Here is a 22,159-nt window from a genome sequence, read left to right as displayed (position 1 = left end):
AGTCATATTTTGAAAGCAGCCTTTTTTTCTGATCAGTAGGTCTTAACAGTGGTCTTAAAATACTTAGCAAACCATGTTTCATACAGATGTGCTATCATCTAAGCTTTGTTGCTCCATTTCTAGAGCACAGGCAGAATAGATTAAGCATAATTCTTAAGGGTTCTAGGATTTTTGAAATGATAAATGGACATCGGCTTCAACTTAAAGTCCCCAGCTGCCATAGCCCCTAATAGGAGAGTCAGCGTGTTCTTTGAAGCTTTGAAGCCCGGTATTGACTTCTCTCTAGCTATGAAAGTCCTAGATGGCATCTTCTTCCAATTGGGGACTGTTTGTCTACACCAAAAATGTGTTGTTCAGTGTAGCCACCTTCATGAATTATCTTAGCTAGATCTTCTGGATGATTTGCTGCAGCTTTTTCAGCATTTGCTGCTTCACCTTTCACTTTTATGTACTAGAGATTGGTTTCTTAAATCTTACAAATCCATTGCTGCTAGCTTCCAGCTTTTCTTCTGCAGCATTGTCACCTCTCTCAGCCTTCACAGATTTAGGGCCTTGCTCTGGATTAGGCTCTGCTTAAGGGGATGCTGTGTCTGGCTTGATCTTTTCTTTTAAATTTTTTTTTTTCAACGTTTATTTATTTTGGGGACAGAGAGAGACAGAGCATGAACGGGGCAGGGGCAGAGAGAGAGGGAGACACAGAATCGGAAACAGGCTCCAGGCTCTGAGCCATCAGCCCAGAGCCCGACGCGGGGCTCGAACTCACGGACCGCGAGATCGTGACCTGGCTGAAGTCGGACGCTTAACCGACTGCGCCACCCAGGCGCCCCATGGCTTGATCTTTTCTTAAGAAGACTAAAACTTTCTTCACATCAGTAGTAGGACTGTTCCATTTTCTTATTCATGTGTTCACTGGAGGAGCACTTTTAATTTCATTCAAGAATTTTTCCTTTGCTTTCACAGTTTGGCTATTTGGCACAAGAGGCCTAGTTTTCAGGCTGTTTCAGCTCTTGACATGCATTTCTTACTAAGCTCAATGATTTCTAGCTTTTGATTTAAAGTGAGAGATGTGCGACTTTTTCACCTGAATGTTTAGGGGCCACTGAAGGGTTATTAATTGGACTAATTTCAATAGTGTTGGGTCTCACGGTAAAGGGAGGCCTAAGAAGAGGAAGAGAGATGGGAATGACTGGTTGGAGGAGCAGTCAGAACACACACATTGATTAAGTCTGTCAGTCCTACGGGTTTCATGGCACCCCAAAACAGTCATGACAGTAACATCAAATCACAGGTCGCAGAGTACCCTAACAACTCTAACGATAATGAAAAAGCCTGAAATATTGTAAGAATTACTAAGATGTGACACAGAGACACAAAGTGAGCAAATGTTTGTTGGAAAAATAGTGCCGACAGACTTGCTAGGTGCAGGATTGTCACATACCTTCAGCCTGTAAGAAAAAAGGCACAATCTGCAAAGCACAATAAGGCAAAGTGCAATAAAATGAAGTATGCTTGTACACCAAAGTAGATTTCTGGTTGGATTCGTTTTGTGTTGTTTTGTAATGTTACCACAAACCTAGCAGCTTAAAATAGCATAATTGATTATCTCAGTTTCTGTAGATCAGAAGTCTGGGTTTGGCATGACTGGCTTCCCTGTTCAGGATCTTGCCTGGTTGAAATCAAGGTAATCATCTAGGGATGTGGTTCCTTTCTGAAGCTGGAGGTTCTCTTCAAGCTCTTTGCTTGTTGGCAGAATTCACTTGTAATTGTAAAACTGGGGTCTTATTTTCTTGCTCCCTATTGCCCAGGGACTGTTTTCAGTTCCAAAGACCACCTGCAGTGTTCAGCACATAGATGTTCTTTTTCTTTTAGGCCAGCAGGCATTTCTCTCTAATTTCCAGTTAATAGACTAACCAGAGGAAACACTTTGCTTTTAAAGGGCCTGGTTAGGTCAGGCAAACCCAGGAAAATCTCCCTCTTACCATATATGTAATATACAGATAGTTAAAAAAAATTTTTAAGGCAGGAATCTGGTTAAGAGAATACTCTAGAAGCATAGGAATGTCACATACCAGAGGAATTTTTTTTAAGTTTATTTATTTTGACAGAGAGAGAGAAGGGGGCAGGGGGAGAGAGAGTCCCAAGCAGGCCCCACACTGTCAGCACAGAGCCTGGTGTGGGGCTTGATATCACGAACCTGCGCTGAAATTGAGTCAGATGCTTAACTGACTGAGCCACCGAGGTGCCCCAGTAATCGTTTTAAATATGGAAATAAGTTATACTTAACAACTCTATGTGCCATTATCTAAAGTATGGAAAAATTGGAAACCTGAGTTTCCATGGTAGAGGAAATAGTTACATTTACTACTGCTTATGCACTTAGAATTGGTTCTTGCCCCACCACATTTTCCTGAGGCCCTTAAGTCCATTTCCTTTGGAGCATACTTGGGAGTCCTTAGCCACTTTCTCCGCTGAGGCTTCCTTGTATCATACTGAGACTCAAGTTTCCTATGCATCCAAACTGTCTCCACACAGATGACCAACTTACATCTTGCATGTCTTCCCCTTGAGTTACATCCCTTCCTTCTCCCAAAAGGCAAGACCACAGTAGGTTCAACTAACATCCATCATCTCATATACCCCCTACCCCCACTCACCCCCTGTCTCTGGTGCCCATAAACCCGATATTATTTTCTGTGCATTTGGTGAGTTTTTTTAGATTACACATATAAGTGAGATCATAAAGTATTTGTCTTTCTCTGACTTAATTCACTTAGCATAATGCCTTTAAGGTCTGTCAGTGTTATTGCAAATGGTAAGGTGCCCGCATGTTTTATGGCTGAATGATATTTGTTGTATAATATTTTGTTGTATGTATATGTATCCATCCATCCATCCATCCATGGACACTTAAGTGGTTTCCGTATCTTGGGTATTGTAAATAATGCTGCTGTGAATGTCGGAGTACAGATATCTTTTTCAGTCAGTTTTTGCTTGCTTTGGATATATTACCAAAAGTAGAATTGCCAGATCTTATGGTGGTTGTATTTTTTTATTTTTTTGAGAATCCTCTGTTCTGTTTTCTGTAGTGACTACTCATTTACAGTCCCACAGTGCACAGGGTTCTCTGTTTTCTCCACATCCACACCAGCATTTGGTATCTCTTACCTTTTTGATGATGGCCATTCTAAGACGAGATGATATTTTATTGTGGTTTTCATTTGTAATTCCCTAATGACTAGTGATGTTGGCATCTTTTCATGTACTTGTTGGCCTTTCATGTATCTTCATTGGAGAAATGTCTGTTTAGGTCCTTTGCCCATTTTTTTATTGGGTTATTTTATTTATTTTGTTTTTTGCTTTGAGTTGTATAAGTTCTTTATATATTTTCAGTACTAACCCCTCACAAATACATGGTTTGCAAATATTTTTATTTCCCTTCCATAGCTTGTGTTTGTACTTTATTGATGGTTTCTTTTGCTGTATAGCTTTATTTTATTTTTTGAATTTACATCCAGATTTGTTAGTGTATAGTGCAAGAGTGATTTCAGAAGTAGATTCCTTACTGCCCCTTACCCATTTAGCCCATTCCCCCTCCCACTACCCCTTCCATAACCCTCTGTTTGTTCTCTGTATTCATGAGTCTCTTACGTTTTGTCCTTCTCCATGTTTTTATATTATTTTTGCTTCCCTTCCCTTATGTTCATCTGTTCTGTGTCTTAAAGTCTTCATATGAGTGAGGTCATATGATATTTGTCTTTCCCTGACTAATTTCGCTTAGCATAATACCCTCTAGTTCCATCCATGTAGTTGCAAATGGAAGGTTTCATTCTTTTTGATTGCTGAGTAATACTCCAGTGTGTGTGTGTGTGTGTGTGTGTGTGTGTGTGTGTACACACACATACACACCGTATCTTCTTTATCCGTTCATCCATTGATGGACGTTTGGGCTCTTTCCATAATTTGGCTATTGTTGATAGTGCTGCTATAAACATTGGGGTGCATGTGCCCCTTTGAAATAGCATACCTGTATCCCTTGGATAAATACCTAGTAGTGCAATTGTTGGGTCGTAGGGTAGTTCTATTTTTAGTTTTTTTAAGGAACCTCCATACTGTTTTCCAGAGTGGCTGCACCAGTTTGCATCCCCACCAGCAGTGCAAAAGAGATCCTCTTTCTCCACATCCTTTCCAACATCTGTTGTCTGAATTGTTAATGTTAGCCATTCTGACAGATGTAAGGTGGTATCACATTGTGGTTTTGATTTGTATTTCCCTGATGATGAGTGATGTTGAGCATTTTTTCATTGGTCAGTTGGCACTCTGGATGTCTTCATTGAAGAATTGTCTATTTCATGTCTTTTGTCCATTTCTTCACTGCATTATTTTGTTTTTGGGTGTCGAGTTTGATAAGTTCTTTATAGATTTTGGATACTAACCCTTTATCTGATATGTCATTTGCAAATATCTTCTTCCATTCCATTGCTTGCCTTTTAGTTTTGCTGATTATTTCCTTTGCTGTGAAGAAGCTTTTTATTTTTATGAGGTCCCAATAGTTCATTTTTGCTTTTGTTTCCCTTGCCTCTGGAGACGTGTTGAGTAAGAAGTTGCTGCAGCCAAGATCAAAGAGGTTTTTATCTGCTTTCTCTTCGAAGATTTTGATGGCTTCCTGTCTTATGTTTAGGTGTTTCATCCATTTTGAGTTTAGTTTTGTGTATGGTGTAAGAAAGTGGTCCAGGTTCATTTTTCTGCATGTCGCTGTCCAGTTTTCCCAGCACCACTTGCTGAAGAGACTGTCTTTATTCCATTGGCTATTCTTTCCTGCTTTGTCAAAGATTAGTTTGCCATATGTTTGTGGGTCCATTTCTGGGTTCTCTATTCTGTTCCACTGATCTGAGTGTCTGTTTTTGTGCCATTGCTGTATAGCTTTTTAGTTTGATATAGTCCTTCTTATTTATCTTTTATTGTGATGCTGTGCTTTAGTTGTCATATTCAAAAAATCATTACGAAGACCCATGTCAAGGAACTTTATTCCTATGTTTTCTTCTAGAGATTTCATGATTTCAGGTTTTACATTTAAGTCTTTAATCCATTTTGAGTTAATATTTGTGAGTGGTATGAGATAGGAGTCCAATTTCATTCCTTTACGTGCAAATATCCAATTATCCCAGCTTGCTAGGATTTTGATTGGGATCAGATTGAATCTTATAAAGTTGGCAAGAACTGACATCTTGACAAAATTTAGTCTCCCTATCCATGAATGGGAAACATCTCTCCATTTATTTCACTCTTGGAGTTTTGTAGTTTTCTTCATATAGATCTTACACATATTTTATTAGATTTATACCTAACTATTTCATTTTGGAGGCTGCTCATGTAAGATGTAAATTTTGCGTTTTTATTTCCAAATTCCCCTTGTTTATTGTTGATATATAAGAAAGCAATTGACTTTTGTCTATTAATCTTGTTATTCTACAACCTTGTATAATCGCTTATTAGTTACAAGAGTTTTTTGTTCACTTCTTTTTGATTTACTACATAGATAATCATATCATCTGTGAACAAACACAATTTTATTTCTTCCTTTACAGTCTGTGTACTTTTTTCCCCCTTGTCTTACTGTGTTAACTAATACTTCCAGTATGATGTTTGACAGGAGTGGTGAGAGGGGACATTCTTGCCTTGTTTCTGATCTTACTGGAAAAGCTTTGAATTTCTCACTGTCAAGTATGATGTTAGCTTAGGTTTTTTGTAAGTATTCTTTAAAAAAATTTTTCTTTAACATTTATTTATTTTTGAGAGACAGAGATCTAGAGGGACAGAGACAGAGAGAGAGGGAAACACAGAACCTGAAGCAGGCTCCAGGCTCTGAGCTGTCAGCACAGAGCCGATGCGGGCTCTAACCTACAAACTTCGAGGTCATGACCTGAGCTGAAGTCAGACGCTTAACCGACTGAGCCACCCAGGTGCCCCTGTAAATATTCCTTACTAACCTAAGGAAGTTCCCCTCTATTCCTAGTTCACTGAGAGTTTATATCATTAGTGGATGTTGGATTTTGTCAAATGCTTTTTCTGCATCTGCTGATTTGATCATGATACTTTTGCATGCTGATGTGATAGATTGCATTAATTGATTTTAAAATGTTGAACCTACCTTGCATACCTGAGATAAATCACACTTGATCATGGTGTATAATTCTTTTTAATACATTGTTGGATTTGATTTTTTAAATATTTTGTTAAGGATTTTTATGTGTATCCTGTGATAAATAACCTGGATGGCCTATTCCATGACCTGTAGTTTTCTTTTCATGTAATGGGTTTGATTTTGGTTTTATGGTAGTGCTAGCTTCATAGAATAAGTTAGAAAGTATTCCCTCTGCTTCTTTCCTTGGAAAGATATTATAGAGAATTGGTATAGTTTTTTTTTTTTAAATGTTTGGTAACATGTATCAGTGAACACATTTGTGCCTGGTGCTTTGTCTTTTGAAAGTTTATTAATTATTGATTGAATTTCTTAAATAGATATAGGCCTATTCAGGTTATCAGTTTCTTCTTGCTAGTGTTTTGGCAAATTGTGTTTCAAGGAACCAGTTCATTTGATCTAGGTTATCAAATTTGTGGACATAGATTTTTTCATGCTATTCTTTTATTATCTTTTCATGACCATGGTGTCATTAGTGGCATTTGCACTTTTATTTCTAATATTAGTGATTTGCGTCCTCTCTTTTTCTTAATTAGCCTTATTAGAGCCTTACTGACTTTTGTTTCAGAGAACCAGCTTTTGGCTTTTTAATTTTCTCTATTAATTTACTGTTTTCAATTTCACTGGTTTCTGCTCTAATTCTTAAATCTTTTCTTTTTCTCACTTTGAAATTAATTTGTTTCTCTAGTTTCTTGAGGGTAATGATTTTTTAAACATTTTCATTTGCCTGGAGCATGAAATCTTTTTTTTTTTTTTTAAGTTTAATTATTTAGAGAGCACAAGCGGTGGGGGGTGGGGGAGGGGAGCAGAGAAAGGGAGAGACAGAATCCCAAGCAAGCTCTGAACTGTCAGTGCAGAGGCCAATGTGGGGCTTGAACTTATGAAACGTGAGATCCTGACCTGAGCCAAAACCAAAAGTCAGATGCTTAACTGAGTGAGCCACCCAGGTGCCCCAAGGAGCATGAGTTTTTCTAAACTATAAACCAGTGTTTTTAGGTTTTATGGTTATTAACATACTTAATTAACTTTTGTATTTAGAATTTTCTGTATATATCCATATAATGTTGTTTGAAATACTTCTCTTATTTATCCAGGAGAAACTTTTAGAGATGTTGGCTGAATTTGAAAGCCATTTGCAGGACCTATAATTGGTAGCAGTTAAATGATTTATGTTAATTTAGGAGTGTCTTTGAATGGCCAAACTAAGAAGATGAAATTAAAGAATTAACTAGTATATTGCCCAGATTAGGAATGAATTTTTTCTTTCTTTCCCAGAGTATTTTGCTAAGTGCTTGCATTACTTGTGTGATGGGTAAATCACATTCTTTAGGTGGGAATAAGAGGTGAAGGCAGGTGTTTATCTAGTATATCTTGAACTCACTTGAGCACCTACAAAGTCCTTTTCTTCCTTTTTTTTTAAACTGAGATTATCTGTTCTTTAGTACCTACTACCTTTTGAGTTTTGCAGAAGAGTAGTTTTTTTTAAAGTTTAGTTTCTACCACATTTTGAATTCATTCACATTTCAGAGGACAAGGTAACCCCAATGATGAAGCAGGAGGTAAAGCTGCAGTGCTAACAGGAAATACTTGTACTATTCTGTCCACATGATCATGTTTTAGTATACATGACAAAATTTTTATAAAGACACCTCTGCATGGCATCATAATATTCTTAATTTTTTTTTTTAACATTCATTTTTGAAAGAGAGAGAGCATGAATGGGGGGAGGGCAGAGAGAGACACACAGAAACAGAAACAGGCTCCAGGCTCTCAGCTGTCAGCACAGAGCCCAACGCGGGGCTCGAACTCACAGACTGAGAGATCATGACCTGAGCCGAAGTCGGCCGCTTAACTGAATGAGCCACCCAGGCACCCCCATAATATTCTTTAAGTATGATCTTTTTCATTTTTACCTAAGAGTATCTGAAAAGTTATTATTTGTACTGAGGGCCTTGATCAGCCTTGTAATAAAATCACACATATATAGATTCTTAAGTGGCAAAGAACAGTTAGTGCTGATGAGCCCAGATGAAACTTGATCACATTTTCAAGTGTTAACTGACTGGTGTAGAGATCCTAGGTATGCAATTTCTCTTGCCTCTACCTGTTCCCGTTTGGCCTTAAGATTTAATGTGGGGGCAGCCGGGTGGCTCAGTTAGTTGAGCGTCCTACTCTTGATTTCAATTTAGGTCATGATCTCAGGGTCTTGGGATCAAGCCCCAAGTCAGGCTCCACACTGAGCATGGAGCCTCCTTGAGATTCTCCCTTTCCCGCTCCCGTTCCCTCTCCCTCTATCGTTTCCTCTGCCCCTCTCCCCTGCTTGCATGTGTTCTCTCTCTCAAATAAAAAATAAATTAAAAAAAAATGAAAAGATGTAATGTGATGGACACCAGCTCTGCACACATTTGGCCTTGCTAACAAATTTTATAGGTTCTGATATTTTTAACATTTGAGATAAGATGTGGAATAACATTTGTACTTTACTGCTTATAATATTAGATCATTATTTGAAGATCTTTAGTATTTAAAAATAATATAGTATTTAATATTCTATTTACTAGTCTATTTTTGAGTTATTTAGTATTGAAGTTTGAAGATCTAATCATCTTTTTTGTATATGCAGATAATAACTTGTAGAACTTGTTGAGTGTCATTTTGCTTGAATGTTAAAAATATTGATAGCTTTTGGGCGCCTCGGTGGCTCAGTTGGTTGAGCGTTGGACTTCGGCTCAGGTCATGATCTCGTGGTTCTTGTGTTGGAGTCCCACATCAGGCTCCCTGCTGTCAGCACTGAAACAGCAGAGACTGCTTTGGATCCTGTGTCCTCCTCTCTCTCTGCCCCTCTCCACTTGTGCTCTCTCTCAAAAATAAACATTAAAAAAATATTGCTAGCTTTATTTAAGTTGCATGCCATATTTAGGAATAGAAAGGTTTTTTTTCTCCCCCACAGTAGGTGTTTTTAAAGAAATAAAGGATGAGCAAAGACTATATAAATAGATGCAGGTATAGATATAGATATTGAACACCCTATTACCTAAGGCCAAGTGTGTGTGTTAATGCACATGCACATTGAAGTTTGGTCTTTTGTAATGCTAAATAAATCAAGAAGTTAGAGAGTGAATGTTCTTGGCTTTCAAATTCAGGTGTTTTTTTTAACTTTGTAAATGTAGTATATTCCTTGTTATTTTTAGAGTAGTTCTTTTGGTTGTTGTTTCTTTGTTGGCACCTTTTTCGTAAAAGTTCTGTACAATGACCAGAGAGTCATACGGCCACTTTAAAACCAGTTGTGATAAGGTTGTGGATGTGGTTCACTGTAAGACATAATAGCAACTTTTCTGTGCCTCAAGGGGAGGAAATTTGTTGGAATGGCTTTTCTTTGTCATTTTCTGTCAGGCTAATCTGACTGCAGAACAGAAAAATTGAATTTACCTTTCCAAGTTGAGGGGTAAAAATAATGTAAAACACAGTGATACATAGAATAAAATATGATTTCTGTCTCTGATATGTTACTCTGTTCAGATGTGGGCCTGAAATTATTCTTAGGTACAACTACTCTGTTCATCCTAAAAGTTTTTACAGAATTATCACATGTATAAGCTTATTTTATAAAAATAATTCAGAAGTTGTAAAGCTTTGGAGAATTATGTCTTGAAAGAAAAGTTATATGTATAAAAGCTGTAGACAGTGTTAGATGTTTTAGAATTTGGGGTTTTCGTTTTAACTGACAACTGTCAGTCTGGCTTTAGGGTTAAATTGTTCTCATTTTCTGGAAAAAAAATGAAATGTAGTACTTTTGTAGTACAAGTGTAGTACTTTTTCATTGACAGGGAAAAACAGTTGTAAAGAAGAACTCATTTTAAAAAATACGGCTGAATTTCACAATTCTACTTGTATGTGATCTTTTGGAAAGTTAAAAATGGCTTTAGAGTGAAGTGGAAGGAGTAGGCTGTGCCTCTGCAGTTAATCTCAAAATGAAGGTGGTATAGATTTACATAATTCAATTAAGGGTGAAAGCAGTATTGCGAGATATTTAGGTGGCTTACGTCAGAAGACAAGCTGAAGCATTTACTAACTTAGTTAAGGAGTGAGGCTGTTGCTGGGATGCGGAAGGAAAAAGCGAAAGGGTGTTACTGCTGTGGGTGGGAAGGAGAGAGCAGCGACTGCCCCAGATCCCTCACAGGGGAGAAGATCGTGCTGTATTAAATGTTCCTCTCTGCAGCCCCTGGGAAGGTGTCAGCACCAGTAGTGGAGAGTAGTGTGCAGAAGAATAAGGTACGGGACAAGGCGGAGGACCCAGGCTCCGGACTGATTTCACCTCTGACGGACGAGTAGTGTTATTTTGAGCAATCCACTGATGTATTAGAGTTCAAGTTTTTTCAGCTGCTATGTGGCCGCTTGGAATAAATCTTTGAAAGCCTCTTTCTGCTGTGTCTGATTTTGTGTACTTTTTTTTTTTTTGTATGAAACACCTGTTGGTTTCTGACAATACAAATTGTTTCATTGTGTGTATTTCTTCTGAAAAACTTCATTACTGAGCTATAATTTACATACCATAAAATTCACCTATTTTAAATGCATGGTTTGATGAATTTTAGTAAATTTATATAGTGTGCAACATCACTGAAGTCTAGATTTAGAAATTTCTGTCACACCAAAAAGTTCCCTTGTGCCCATTTGTAGTCCATTTCTACGTTACTCCCAGTCCCAGGTAGCCACTGATCTGCTACCTCTAATTTTTTTTTTTTTGTCTTTTCTAGAAATATAAATAGCTTTTGTATAGCATAATGGTTTTGAGGTTCATTAATGTTTTTGTGTGCATCATTAGTTTGTTCCTATCTTGGTGAGTTGTAGTTCTTTGTATGGATATATACCACATTTTTAATCCATTTATTAGTTGATGGACAATTAAGTTATTTGGGGCAAATATGAGAAATACTGCTGTGACCAATTTGCATAGTCTTTCTGTGGACATATGGTTGCTTTCCTCTTGGGTGGATAATAGAAGTGTACTTGCTGGATTATATATGTACATATGCTTATTTAACATCTTCAGAAACTGCCAAATTGTTGTCCAAAAATGGCTCTGCCATTTTACAGTTCTGCCATCAGCGTTTGAAGGTTCCAGTTTCTCCACATCCTCACCGATGTTTGGTATTGTCAGTCTTTTTGATTATTATTAGTCAGTCTTTTATTCCAATGGGGTGCCGTGGTCTGTCATTGTAGCTTTAATATTCATTTCTCTGATGACTAGCTCTCTTGACCATCTTATGTGCCTATTTGCCATGTAGTAGGTCGTCTTTATAGATTGGCTTTATAAATCTTTTGCCCATTTTACAAGATTAAATTGAGTTGTAAGAATTGTTTACACATTTCAGATAATAGTTCTTGATCAGATTAATGTTCTGTAAACATTTTCTCCCAGTATGTATTTTGCCTTTAAATTTTCTTAATGGTATCTTTTCAAAAGGAAACATTTTAAATTTTGATGAAGTGCAAATTACTCATTTTTTCCTTTAATGGATTTCCCTTTTGGGGTTGGATCTAAGAAATCTTGGCCTAACCCGAAGTCACAAAGATTTCTCTTGTGTTTTCTTGTAAGTTTTATAAGTACAGCTCTTAGAATTAGGTCTGTGATCCATTTTGACTTGAAGTGAAGTTCTAAGTTCATTTGTTTTTGCATTTTGATATCCACCTGGTTTAATACACTTGTTGAAAGCATTGTCCTTTATCTACTGAGTTACCTTCACACCTTTGTCAGGAACCAGTTGACCACATATGTGGGCTTATTTCTGAACTCTTTTCTGTTCCATTGAAATACATAGAGATATACATATAGGTGTAGATATAGATACAAATAAAGATTTAGATATAGAAAGAGATTTGCTATTAGTGTATCACACTGTTTCGATTACTACAGTATTATAGTTTACTGTAGTATTATATAAGTTTAAAGTCGGGTTATATTAGTCTTCCAACTTTTTCACTACGTTCTGCCTGGTCTATGTCCTTTGCATTTCCATATGCATTTTAGCCTTACTAATTTTTGAAAAAGGAAAATTCTATGGGAATGCAGGCTGGTTCAGCCACTCTGGAAAACAGTATGGAGGTTCCTTAAAAAACTAAAAATAGAACGACCCAGCAATTGCACTACTAAGCATTTATCCACGGGATACAGGTGTGCTGTTTTGAAGGGACATAGGCACCCCCATATTTATAGCAGCAGTATCAACAATAGCCAAATTATGGAAAGAGCCCAAAGAGTCCATCGATGGATGAATGGATAAAGAAGATGTGGTATACATATACAATGGAGTATTAATAGGCAATCAAAAAGAATGAAATCTTGCCATTTGCAACTATGTGGATGGAACTGGAGGGTATTATGCTAAACGAAAGTCAGAGAAAGACAAATATCATATGACTTCACTCATATGAGGACTTTAAGAGACAAAACATATGAACATAAGGGAAGGGAAACAAAAATAATATAAAAACAGGGAGGGGGACAAAACAGAAGAGACTCATAAATATGAAGAACAAACAGAGGGTTACAGGAGGGGTTGTGTGTGGGGGGAATGGGCCAAATGGGTAAGCACTAAGGAATCTACTCCTGAAGTCATTGTTGCACTATATGCTAACCAATTTGGATGTAAATTAAAAAATAATAAAATTAAAAAAAATCTTTGCTTAATAAAACACATCAAAAAAAAAAAAAAAGGAAAAGGAAAACTCTAGTTTTGGTAGAGATTGATTGACTCAGTAGATCAGTGTTGGGAGAACTGACACCTTAACAACATTGAGTCTTCCAGTCCATGAACTTGGTCTGTCTCCCAGTTCGTTTAGCTTTCCTTTAAATTTTATCAGTGTTTTCTATTTTTTAGTGTAATGATTTTGAATTTTTAACAAAAAAAATGATCCTTAAGTATTTTAGTCTTTAGATGCTATTACAAAGTTTTTAAAATTTCATTTCAGATTATTTGTGACCAGTATGTGGAAATATAATTGATTTTTGTATCCTATGATATTGTTAAACTTTCTTACAAGTTCTGGTGGGCTTTTCTTGTTGATTCCTTGGAATATGTTACTCACAAAATCATGTGTAGTCCTTGAAAATGGTGTTTGTGGAAGCACACATTACTCTCGTTCTAGAATGATGTTGCCACAGCCCCAAATATGTTTGGAATGTTATTCTTTATTCAGAATCTTTTAGGTTAGCAAGCACATAAGAAAATGCATTTTTATTAGTTGTTGGTGTATATCTTGCTCTAATTTTTTTCTTAAACTTTTATTAATCTGTACTGAGGATATGTTATTTTCATGTGTCTATTAGGTATTAAAGGATAAAAGTTGGCATTTAATTTTTTTTAATGTTTTTATTTTCATGAGAAAGAAACAACATCACTACCTGAGATGAAGTCAGACATATAACTGTCTGAGCCACCCAGGCACCCCTAAAAGTTGGCATTTAGATATAAATACTTGAAGTTCAAGGGAAAAGCTCTGGGAAGAGGTGTAAATGTGAATTATCAGAGCATAGTTAAAGCTGTAGGACTGGGCATGATCACCTCAAGGGATTGACTAGAACTTCAGTAATCTTGGAAGAGAAATTTAGGGAGTCTGAAAAAGTTTAAGGGTGCTCTAAGCCCAGGAATCTAGGGGCACTCTGGGGAGTATGTTAAGAATATTACTGGGGCGCCTGGGTGGCGCAGTCGGTTAAGCGGCCGACTTCAGCCAGGTCACGATCTCGCGGTCCGTGAGTTCGAGCCCCGCGTCAGGCTCTGGGCTGATGGCTCAGAGCCTGGAGCCTGTTTCCGATTCTGTGTCTCCCTCTCTCTCTGCCCCTGCCCCGTTCATGCTCTGTCTCTCTCTGTCCCCAAAATAAATAAACGTTGAAAAAAAAATTTAAAAAAGAATATTACTGATTGGGGCACCTGGGTGGCTCAGTCGGTTGAGCGTCTGACTTCAGCTCAGGTCATGATCTCACAGTCTGTGAGTTCGAGCCCCGCATGGGCTTTGTGCTCATGGCTCAGAGCTTGGAGCCTGCTTCCGATTCTGTGTCTCCCTCTCTCTCTGCCCCTTCCCTGCTCATGCTCTGTCTCTCTCTGTCTCAAAAATAAATAAAAACATTAAGAAAAAAAATTAAAAAAAAAAAGAATATTACTGATTGACTGTTAATGTGTTTATGAGCCACCTGCCTGCATGAAGTGCTTTAAGTTAATTTTAATTCCTCACTACTATTTTTTTAATGATTTTTATTATTTTGAGAGAGAGAGACAGTGTGAGTTGGGGAGGGGCAGACAGAGAAGGAGACACAGAATCCGAAGCAGGCTCCAGGCTCTGAGCTGTCAGCACACAGCCCTATGTGGGGCTCGAACTCAGGGACCATGAAATCATGACCTGAACTGAAGTCAGAAGTTGGGCGCTTACCCAACTGAGCTACCCTGGTGCCCCTCTTCACTACTATTTTAAAGAGTAATGTCTTTCACAAGAAATTGAATCTTTGTAAGATCACTGATGCCTGTACCATTTTTTTCTTTTGAATTATTTAGTTATTTGACATATTTTCATTTTTTCTTTCTTCAGAGTGATGTGATTTTAAATCACTAAACATCCTAGTCATTTTCTATTTAATGTCCGGTTTGGTATATTATATTGATGTTCTTACCTATGTTGTAAATATTATCGACTTTTATATATGAGTCATACCAAATCTCTTTTTTTCCTTATTCCTAGGCAAATACTGTGGTCTCGGGTTGCAGATGAACCATTCAATTGAGTCAAAAAGCAATGAAATTACAGTGCTGTTCATGAGTGGAATCCATGTTTCTGGACGAGGATTTTTGGCCTCATATTCAGTTATAGATAAACAAGGTAATTTTCAACTTTATACCATGACTTCCATATTTTACAATTTCTGAAAACAAAAATGAAATATTTCTTTTAGTACTTGTTATCTGAGATTAGAATAGAGTAGAAAGACTGAACTTAAAAACAGATTAATTTTACAAATAAAATTAGATTAGTTTCAGAATTCTAAAGTTTAAAGTATACTAACATTTATGTTAATTCTGTATACTTCCCTTTCCATAGTAGAGGAAATACTGATTTTTCACATTTATAGGATTAGAACACAAATGACCTAGCTTTTGAAAAATCTGTCAGTTATTGAAATGCGTGATATAAATTTAAAGCTTTGTTATCTACAGTTTACCATTTCATAGTACTGTATTAAAGACTACATTACCATTCTTCTCAAAAGCATAGATTCTCATACCACCAGGAGTATGCTGGGGCGTGCTGTCTGAGATGCTATAAGATAAACCTGAGATATTTTTCTGGATGGTTAATGTTTATAATCTAAAGGGGGAAAAATTAAAACCAAGACTGTTAGATGGAATAGAATGCAAAGTATACTTGAATTTCTAAGGTAAAATCCAAGACTTGAACAAAATCTCCCATGAGTTTTGGCTTCTGTGGCATGTATTTGTTTCCTCTGCTATTAGGGTCACTGTGGTAAGAAAGTTCTAAGAACTGCTACCAATGCAAAGATATGTCGAACAAATCAACCATTTAAATTTAAAAAATAGATGATTATTTTGATATTCAACAATGATTTAACTAAGTTGATAATTAAAAGTTTTTAAAAAGCTGTTACTTCAGGGTTCCTGAGTGGCTCGGTCCGTTGAGCATCTGACTTTGGCTCAGGTCGTGATCTCACAGTTTGTGGGTAGGAGTCCTGCGTCAGGCTCTCTGCCATCAGCACAGAGCCTGCTTTGGATCCTCTGTCTCTTTCCCTCTCTCTCCCTCTCTCTCCCTCTCCCTCTCCTTCTCTCTCTCCCTCTCCCTCTCTCCTTCTCTCCCTCCCTCCCTCTCTCCCTACCCCTCCCTCTCTCCCTACCCCTCCCTCTCTCTCCCCCTCCCCCTCTCTCTCCTCCCTCTCTCTCTCCCCGCTCCCTCTCTCTCCCCTTCCCTCTCTCTCCCTCCCCCATCTCTCTCTCTCTTTCTCTCTCTCTCTCAAAAATGATAAACATTAAAAAAAAAAAACAGCTGTTACCTAATATTGTGTAAATGGGAAAATCGAGAAGCTCCTAGGTGTGAGGGTGTTGGGCAATGAGAATGACTGAGGGCAGTGCAAGCTGTTCCCTTCTCAGCTCTGGTGGGTTTGAGATAAACACTACAGGTCTCATTAAAAGTGTCATTTGGAATGTGAGAGAGAAGGCCTCTTTGGGAAGAAAGGTCTACTTTTTCCCCATTTCTAAGCTATGGCAGAAGGTGGGAAAGCTAATAAAACTCTTCTGACAGAGTGAGAAAGAAAACTCATTTGGATGGAATAATGAAAAGAAAAAAACCGGAAACATCACGCTAAACGAACCAGACAGAAGTAAGACAGAACCAGAGCAAGTAAGGCAGTGTGTCGTTGTAGGAGGAGCACGCCTGCCAGTGTCACGTGCCGACTAGGGGATTTCTGACCAGTCATTTCACATCTTTAGCCTCCATGGCTTGGTTATGAGTACTCAATCTAGTAATTTACGTGTAAGTAAATTACGTGTAAGTAAATTACGTCTGTAAGCACATGGCATAGTAGGGCGCAAAACACATGTTCCCCCTTTCACCACCGTACCCACACACACATACTCATTTCCTCCACCATCAAAAGAGTGAGCTAGAAAACACAGAGATGATGGTCCATTTCCATCCTTCCAATTATACTTCTTGAAAGTCTTGAGTTGATAGGTAAGAGGATAGAAAATACTCAATTCATTTGCTCCTTAACTCTCCTTGAGTTTCCTCCTCTCAATATCAGCTTAAATCGTTTTTCTTATATTTTCCCCTCTCTCTGTTATTTATTGACTTGAAGGTTTCTTGAAAATACATATCCCTCTCTATAAAAAAAAATGTTTTTTAATTGGGTATTTACATTACGGAGCTTTTTGTTCTACAGACACCTAAATGCTCTGTGTTAAAGTTTAAGAATTGAAAGTGCTTTCACATAACAGACTCTCTATGTTGTAGACTTACATATGTTTATGGAATTTCAAATGGTTACATCACTATTTTAGGTGAATCTCAGCTTCCAAAGTTTTTGAAATATCTCCCATAATCAGGAACTTCTTTATAGTAACACTTTCCCGAGGCATAATCATGGGAAATCCTCATTTCACAGCTCTCTCCTGAGTTGTTGCTTCTGTTTCTCCATTTCCTTGCATCTTCCATGAAGCATTTGTTTGATTTGAAGTTAGAAGTGAACTGGCTAACTCCAAGAGAACCCTGGTTGAATTTCTCACCATTTCTTCTTGGGTGGCCTTTCAGACACAGTTTTAATGACTCGTTCATTTGAACACTGATTCGCTTTGATTGAGAGCCTCGGTTTGTTTCCATCCAGGAAACTTGCTGCCACACTAAATTCTGTGAATATTTTCAAGGAACATCACTGCACGTCCCCAGCTTAGCATCCTAGCTAGAAATTTAGACTATTTGGGATTGAAAAGATCATGAAAAATTTTTCTTCAACAGCTTCATTTGTTAAGCTCTCACAAACACTTGTTGATGTTATACTATGTGTTGTTGATAGAGCCATAATTTTGTGTGAATTTTCTTTATGCAAGAGCACATTGCGAAATTATATTCCCTTCAGTGCCTTATGTCCTGCAGTATGCCTGGCACTGGGAAAACAGCAGTAAATAAGACATAGTTATACTTCCATGGCGTTTACAATACAGGTTGGGAAAAGGTATTAAACACGTGGTAATTCGGGGCACCTTGGTAGCTCAGTCAGTTAAGCATCCGACGTTGGCTCAGGTCATGATCTTGCTGTTTGTGGGTTTCAGCCCTGCATCAGGCTCTGGGCTGACAGCTTGGAGCCTGCTTCAGATCCCGTGTCTCCCTCTTTCTCTGTCCCTCCCCCACTCACACTCTGTCTCTGTCTCTCTCTCTCTCAAAACTAAACACTAAAAAAAATTTAAACACATGGTAACTCAATTGCAGTTATGATAAGTATGATGAAGGAAACATTCCGACAACAGGAGGCCAGAAATGGGGCGCCTGGATGGCTCAGTTGGTTGAGCGTCCGACTTCAGCTCAGGTCATGATCTCATGGTTCATGTGTTGGAGCCCTGCATCGGGCTCTGTGTTGACAGCTCGCTCAGAGCCTGGAACCTGCTTCGGATTCTGTCTCCTTCTGTCTCTGCCCCTCATGCACTGTCTCACTCTGTCTCTCAAAAATAAATTAAAAAAAAAAAAAAAAAAAAAGAGGCCAGAAGGGTTGGAGGAGTGGAATTGGTAAAAAGACAAACTCTTCTGAGGAAGTCACTTTTAAGTGGGAACCCAAGGATTAATTGGGAGGTTCTAGACAGAAGAACATTCTAGGGAGGAGAACAGCAAATGCAAAGGCCCTGTGGAAGGAGCTTCAGAGAAGCCAGAAAAGAATCTGGCGCAGCTAACGTGGAGTTGACTGAGTGGTGAGTAGGCTCTTATTCAGGGCCTTAGAGAAAATGTCACGATTGGAGCTTTTTCCTAAGAGGACATGAAAGCTGTTAGAGCAGGGTAGTAGCGATATGACTGGATTTGTGTTTTTGTTTGTTTTTATGACCTTCCCTGCTCTGTGAATGAGTTGAAGACAGGGAAGAATAATAGTAGGGAGTCCAGTTAAGAGGCTATTGGAGGACACTGGGTCAGAAATGACTGAATTAAGAGTTCTTGTTATAAATGTGACTCTACAGTTAAGCCAGATTCTAATTCTTCTTAAAGACTTGAGAATCAGACCTGTGTTCTCCAAGGAAACATTTCAAAGAATTAAGGTTCTTCCTACATGAGTTTAAGTGGTAGTAAGAGGCTTTGGACATAAAGAAGCCCTCTTGTATGAATCTTGAACTGCTGCAATGCTGGGGTTGTATCTAGGACACTGTACCTTTGTCCTCCTCACTTTTGTGTCCAGTTAAGGTTTCATTACTCTGTTATTTTTAATGGTTTTTGATCAGTAGTTTCCAATCTTTTCCATTGCCGGTTATCTCTTCTCTTTCTTACCTGTAAACCTCGTTTTTGAAAGATTGTAAACACCAGTGAAAAGTTTTTGTGTGTCCCCGCTGGGTAGCAAGGAAAGGCAAAAATATTAACACGTGCAGTAATTATTAGAGGACGGGTGTTTCTACTCTGAGTTGGTGTAATTCCATCAAATTCCAACTAGACTTTCTGCAATTGAAGAAGTATGTAGACCCTAGAGCCATCTTAGACATGCTAGCAACCGCTGGTGAGAAGGTCCATAGAGGGAAACTCCTGAGTTACAGCTGGTCCTACTGCGAGACGCAAAACCAGCTGCTCAGAGGTCCAGAGTCAGTAAGTCAGATCTTTTTATCCATTATCGTAATAAGTGATACCGACATTTTTATTCTAAAACGTAAAATTAAAAATAGCATTTACCGGAGAAGGAGGGAAGATGGCGGTGTAGGAGGATGCTGGGCTCACCGCGCGTCCTGCTGATCACTTAGATTCCACCTACACCTGCCTAAATAACCCAGAAAACCACCAGAGGATTAGCAGAACGGAGTCGCCAGAGCCAAGCGCAGACGAGAGGCCCAGGGAAGAGGGTAGGAAGGGCGGCGAGGCGGTGCGCGCTCCACGGACTGGCGGGAGGGAGCCGGGGCGGAGGGGCGGCTCGCCGGCCAAGCAGAGCCCCCAAGTCTGGCTTGCAAAAAGCGGAGGGGCCTGACGGACTGTGTTCCCACAGCAAGCGCGACTTAGCAGCTGGGAGGTCATAAGTTAACAGCTCTGCTCAAAAAGCGGGAAGGCTGGAGGACAAAGGGAAGGAGAGCTGCTGAGCCCCCGGACGACAGAGCTCAGTTTGGTGGGGAACAAAGGGGCTCGCCAGCGCCATCTTCCCCGCCCATCCCCCAGCCAAAATCCCAAAGAGAACCAGTTCCTGCCAGAGAACTTGCTCGCTCCGCGCAAACACCCAACTCTGCGCTTCTGCGGAGCCAAACCTCCGGCAGCGGATCTGACTCCCTCCTGCTGCCACAGGGCCCCTCCTGAAGTGGATCACCTAAGGAGAAGCAAGCTAAGCCTGCCCCTCCTGCCCCTGTGCACCTTGCCTACCCACCCCAGCTAAGACGCCAGATCCCCAGCATCACAAGCCTGGCAGTGTGCAAGTAGCCCAGACAAGCCACCCCACCCCACAGTGAATCCCGCCCCTAGGAGAGGGGAAGAGAAGGCACGCACCAGTCTGACTGTGGCCCCAGCGGTGGGCTGGGGCAGACATCAGGTCTGACTGCGGCTCCGCCCACCAACTCCAGTTATACACCACAGCACAGGGGAAGTGCCCTGCAGGTCCTCACCACGCCAGGGACTATCCAAAATGACCAAGCGGAAGAATTCCCCTCAGAAGAATCTCCAGGAAATAACAACAGCTAATGAGCTGATCAAAAAGGACTTAAATAATATAACAGAAAGTGAATTTAGAATAATAGTCATAAAATTAATCGCTGGGCTTGAAAACAGTATAGCTGACAGCAGAGAATCTCTTGCTACAGAGATCAAGGGACTAAGGAACAGTCACGAGGAGCTGAAAAACGCTTTAAATGAAATGCCTAACAAAATGGAAACCACCACAGCTCGGATTGAAGAGGCAGAGGAGAGAATAGGTGAACTAGAAGATAAAGTTATGGAAAAAGAGGAAGCTGAGAAAAAGATAAAAAAATCCAGGAGTATGAGGGGAAAATTAGAGAACTAAGTGATACACTAAAAAGAAATAATATACGCATAATTGGTATCCCAGAGGAGGAAGAGAGAGGGAAAGGTGCTGAAGGGGTACTTGAAGAAATCATAGCTGAGAACTTCCCTGAAGTGGGGAAGGAAAAAGGCATTGAAATCCAAGAGGCACAGAGAACTCCCTTCAGACGTAACTTGAATCGATCTTCTGCACGACATATCATAGTGAAACTGGCAAAATACAAGGATAAAGAGAAAATTGTGAAAGCAGCAAGGGGTAAACGTGCCCTCACATATAAAGGGAGACCTATAAGACTCGTGACTGATCTCTCTTTTGAAACTTGGCAGGCCAGAAAGAGTTGGCACGAGATTTTCAGTGTGCTAGACCGAAAAAATATGCAGCCGAGAATCCTTTATCCAGCAAGCCTGTCATTTAGAATAGAAGGAGAGATAAAGGTCTTCCCAAACAAACAAAAACTGAAGGAATTTGTCACCACTAAACCAGCCCTACAAGAGATCCTAAGGGGGACCCTGTGAGACAAAGTGCCAGAGACATCGCTACAAGCATAAAACATACAGACATCACAATGACTCTAAACCCATATCTTTCTATAATCACACTGAATGTAAATGGATTAAATGCACCAACCAAAAGACATAGGGTATCAGAATGGATAAAAAAACAAGACCCATCTATTTGCTGTCTACAAGAGACTCATTTTAGACCTGAGGACACCTTTAGATTGAGAGTGAGGGGATGGAGAACTATTTATCATGCTACTGGAAGCCAAAAGAAAGCTGGAGTAGCCATACTTCTATCAGACAAACTAGACTTTAAATTAAAGGCTGTAACAAGAGATGAAGAAGGACATTATATAATAGTGACAGGGTCTATCCATCAGGAAGAGCTAACAATTATAAATGTCTATGCGCCGAATACCGGAGCGCCCAAATATATAAAACAATTACTCATAAACACAAGCAACCTTATTGATAAGAATGTGGTAATTGCAGGGGACTTTAACACCCCACTTACAGAAATGGATAGATCATCTAGACACACGGTCAATAAAGAAACAAGGGCCCTGAATGAGACATTGGATCAGATGGACTTGACAGATATATTTAGAACTCTGCATCCCAAAGCAACAGAATATACTTTCTTCTCGAGTACACATGGAACATTCTCCAAGATAGATCATATACTGGGTCACAAAACAGCCCTGCATAAGTTTACAAGAATTGAAATCATACCATGCA

The 22,159-nt window shown here is 39.1% G+C and overlaps 1 protein-coding gene across 4 annotated transcripts in view; it reads left to right on the top strand.

Moving 5' to 3' along the window:
* Positions 1-22,159, top strand: part of DCBLD2 (discoidin, CUB and LCCL domain containing 2) — a 91,348-nt gene that overhangs the window by 30,093 nt on the left and 39,096 nt on the right. For 3 of the 4 annotated variants that reach the window (XM_040484288.1, XM_040484286.1, XM_040484285.1), the window contains exon 3: positions 14,933-15,070. The exons of the other annotated variant lie outside the window; for it this stretch is intronic. In XM_040484288.1, coding sequence (XP_040340222.1) covers positions 14,933-15,070 — 138 coding nt within the window. The remainder of the gene's footprint in view (positions 1-14,932; positions 15,071-22,159) is intronic. 4 annotated transcript variants of the gene reach the window in all.

The sequence above is a fragment of the Herpailurus yagouaroundi genome, unplaced genomic scaffold (assembly GCF_014898765.1).
Source record: "Herpailurus yagouaroundi ecotype Mexico unplaced genomic scaffold, PumYag 162, whole genome shotgun sequence".
In the NCBI taxonomy this organism is placed as follows: Eukaryota; Metazoa; Chordata; class Mammalia; order Carnivora; family Felidae; genus Herpailurus; species Herpailurus yagouaroundi.
Note: the sequence above shows the minus strand (reverse complement) of the source record. Positions and strands in the feature narration are given on the sequence as shown.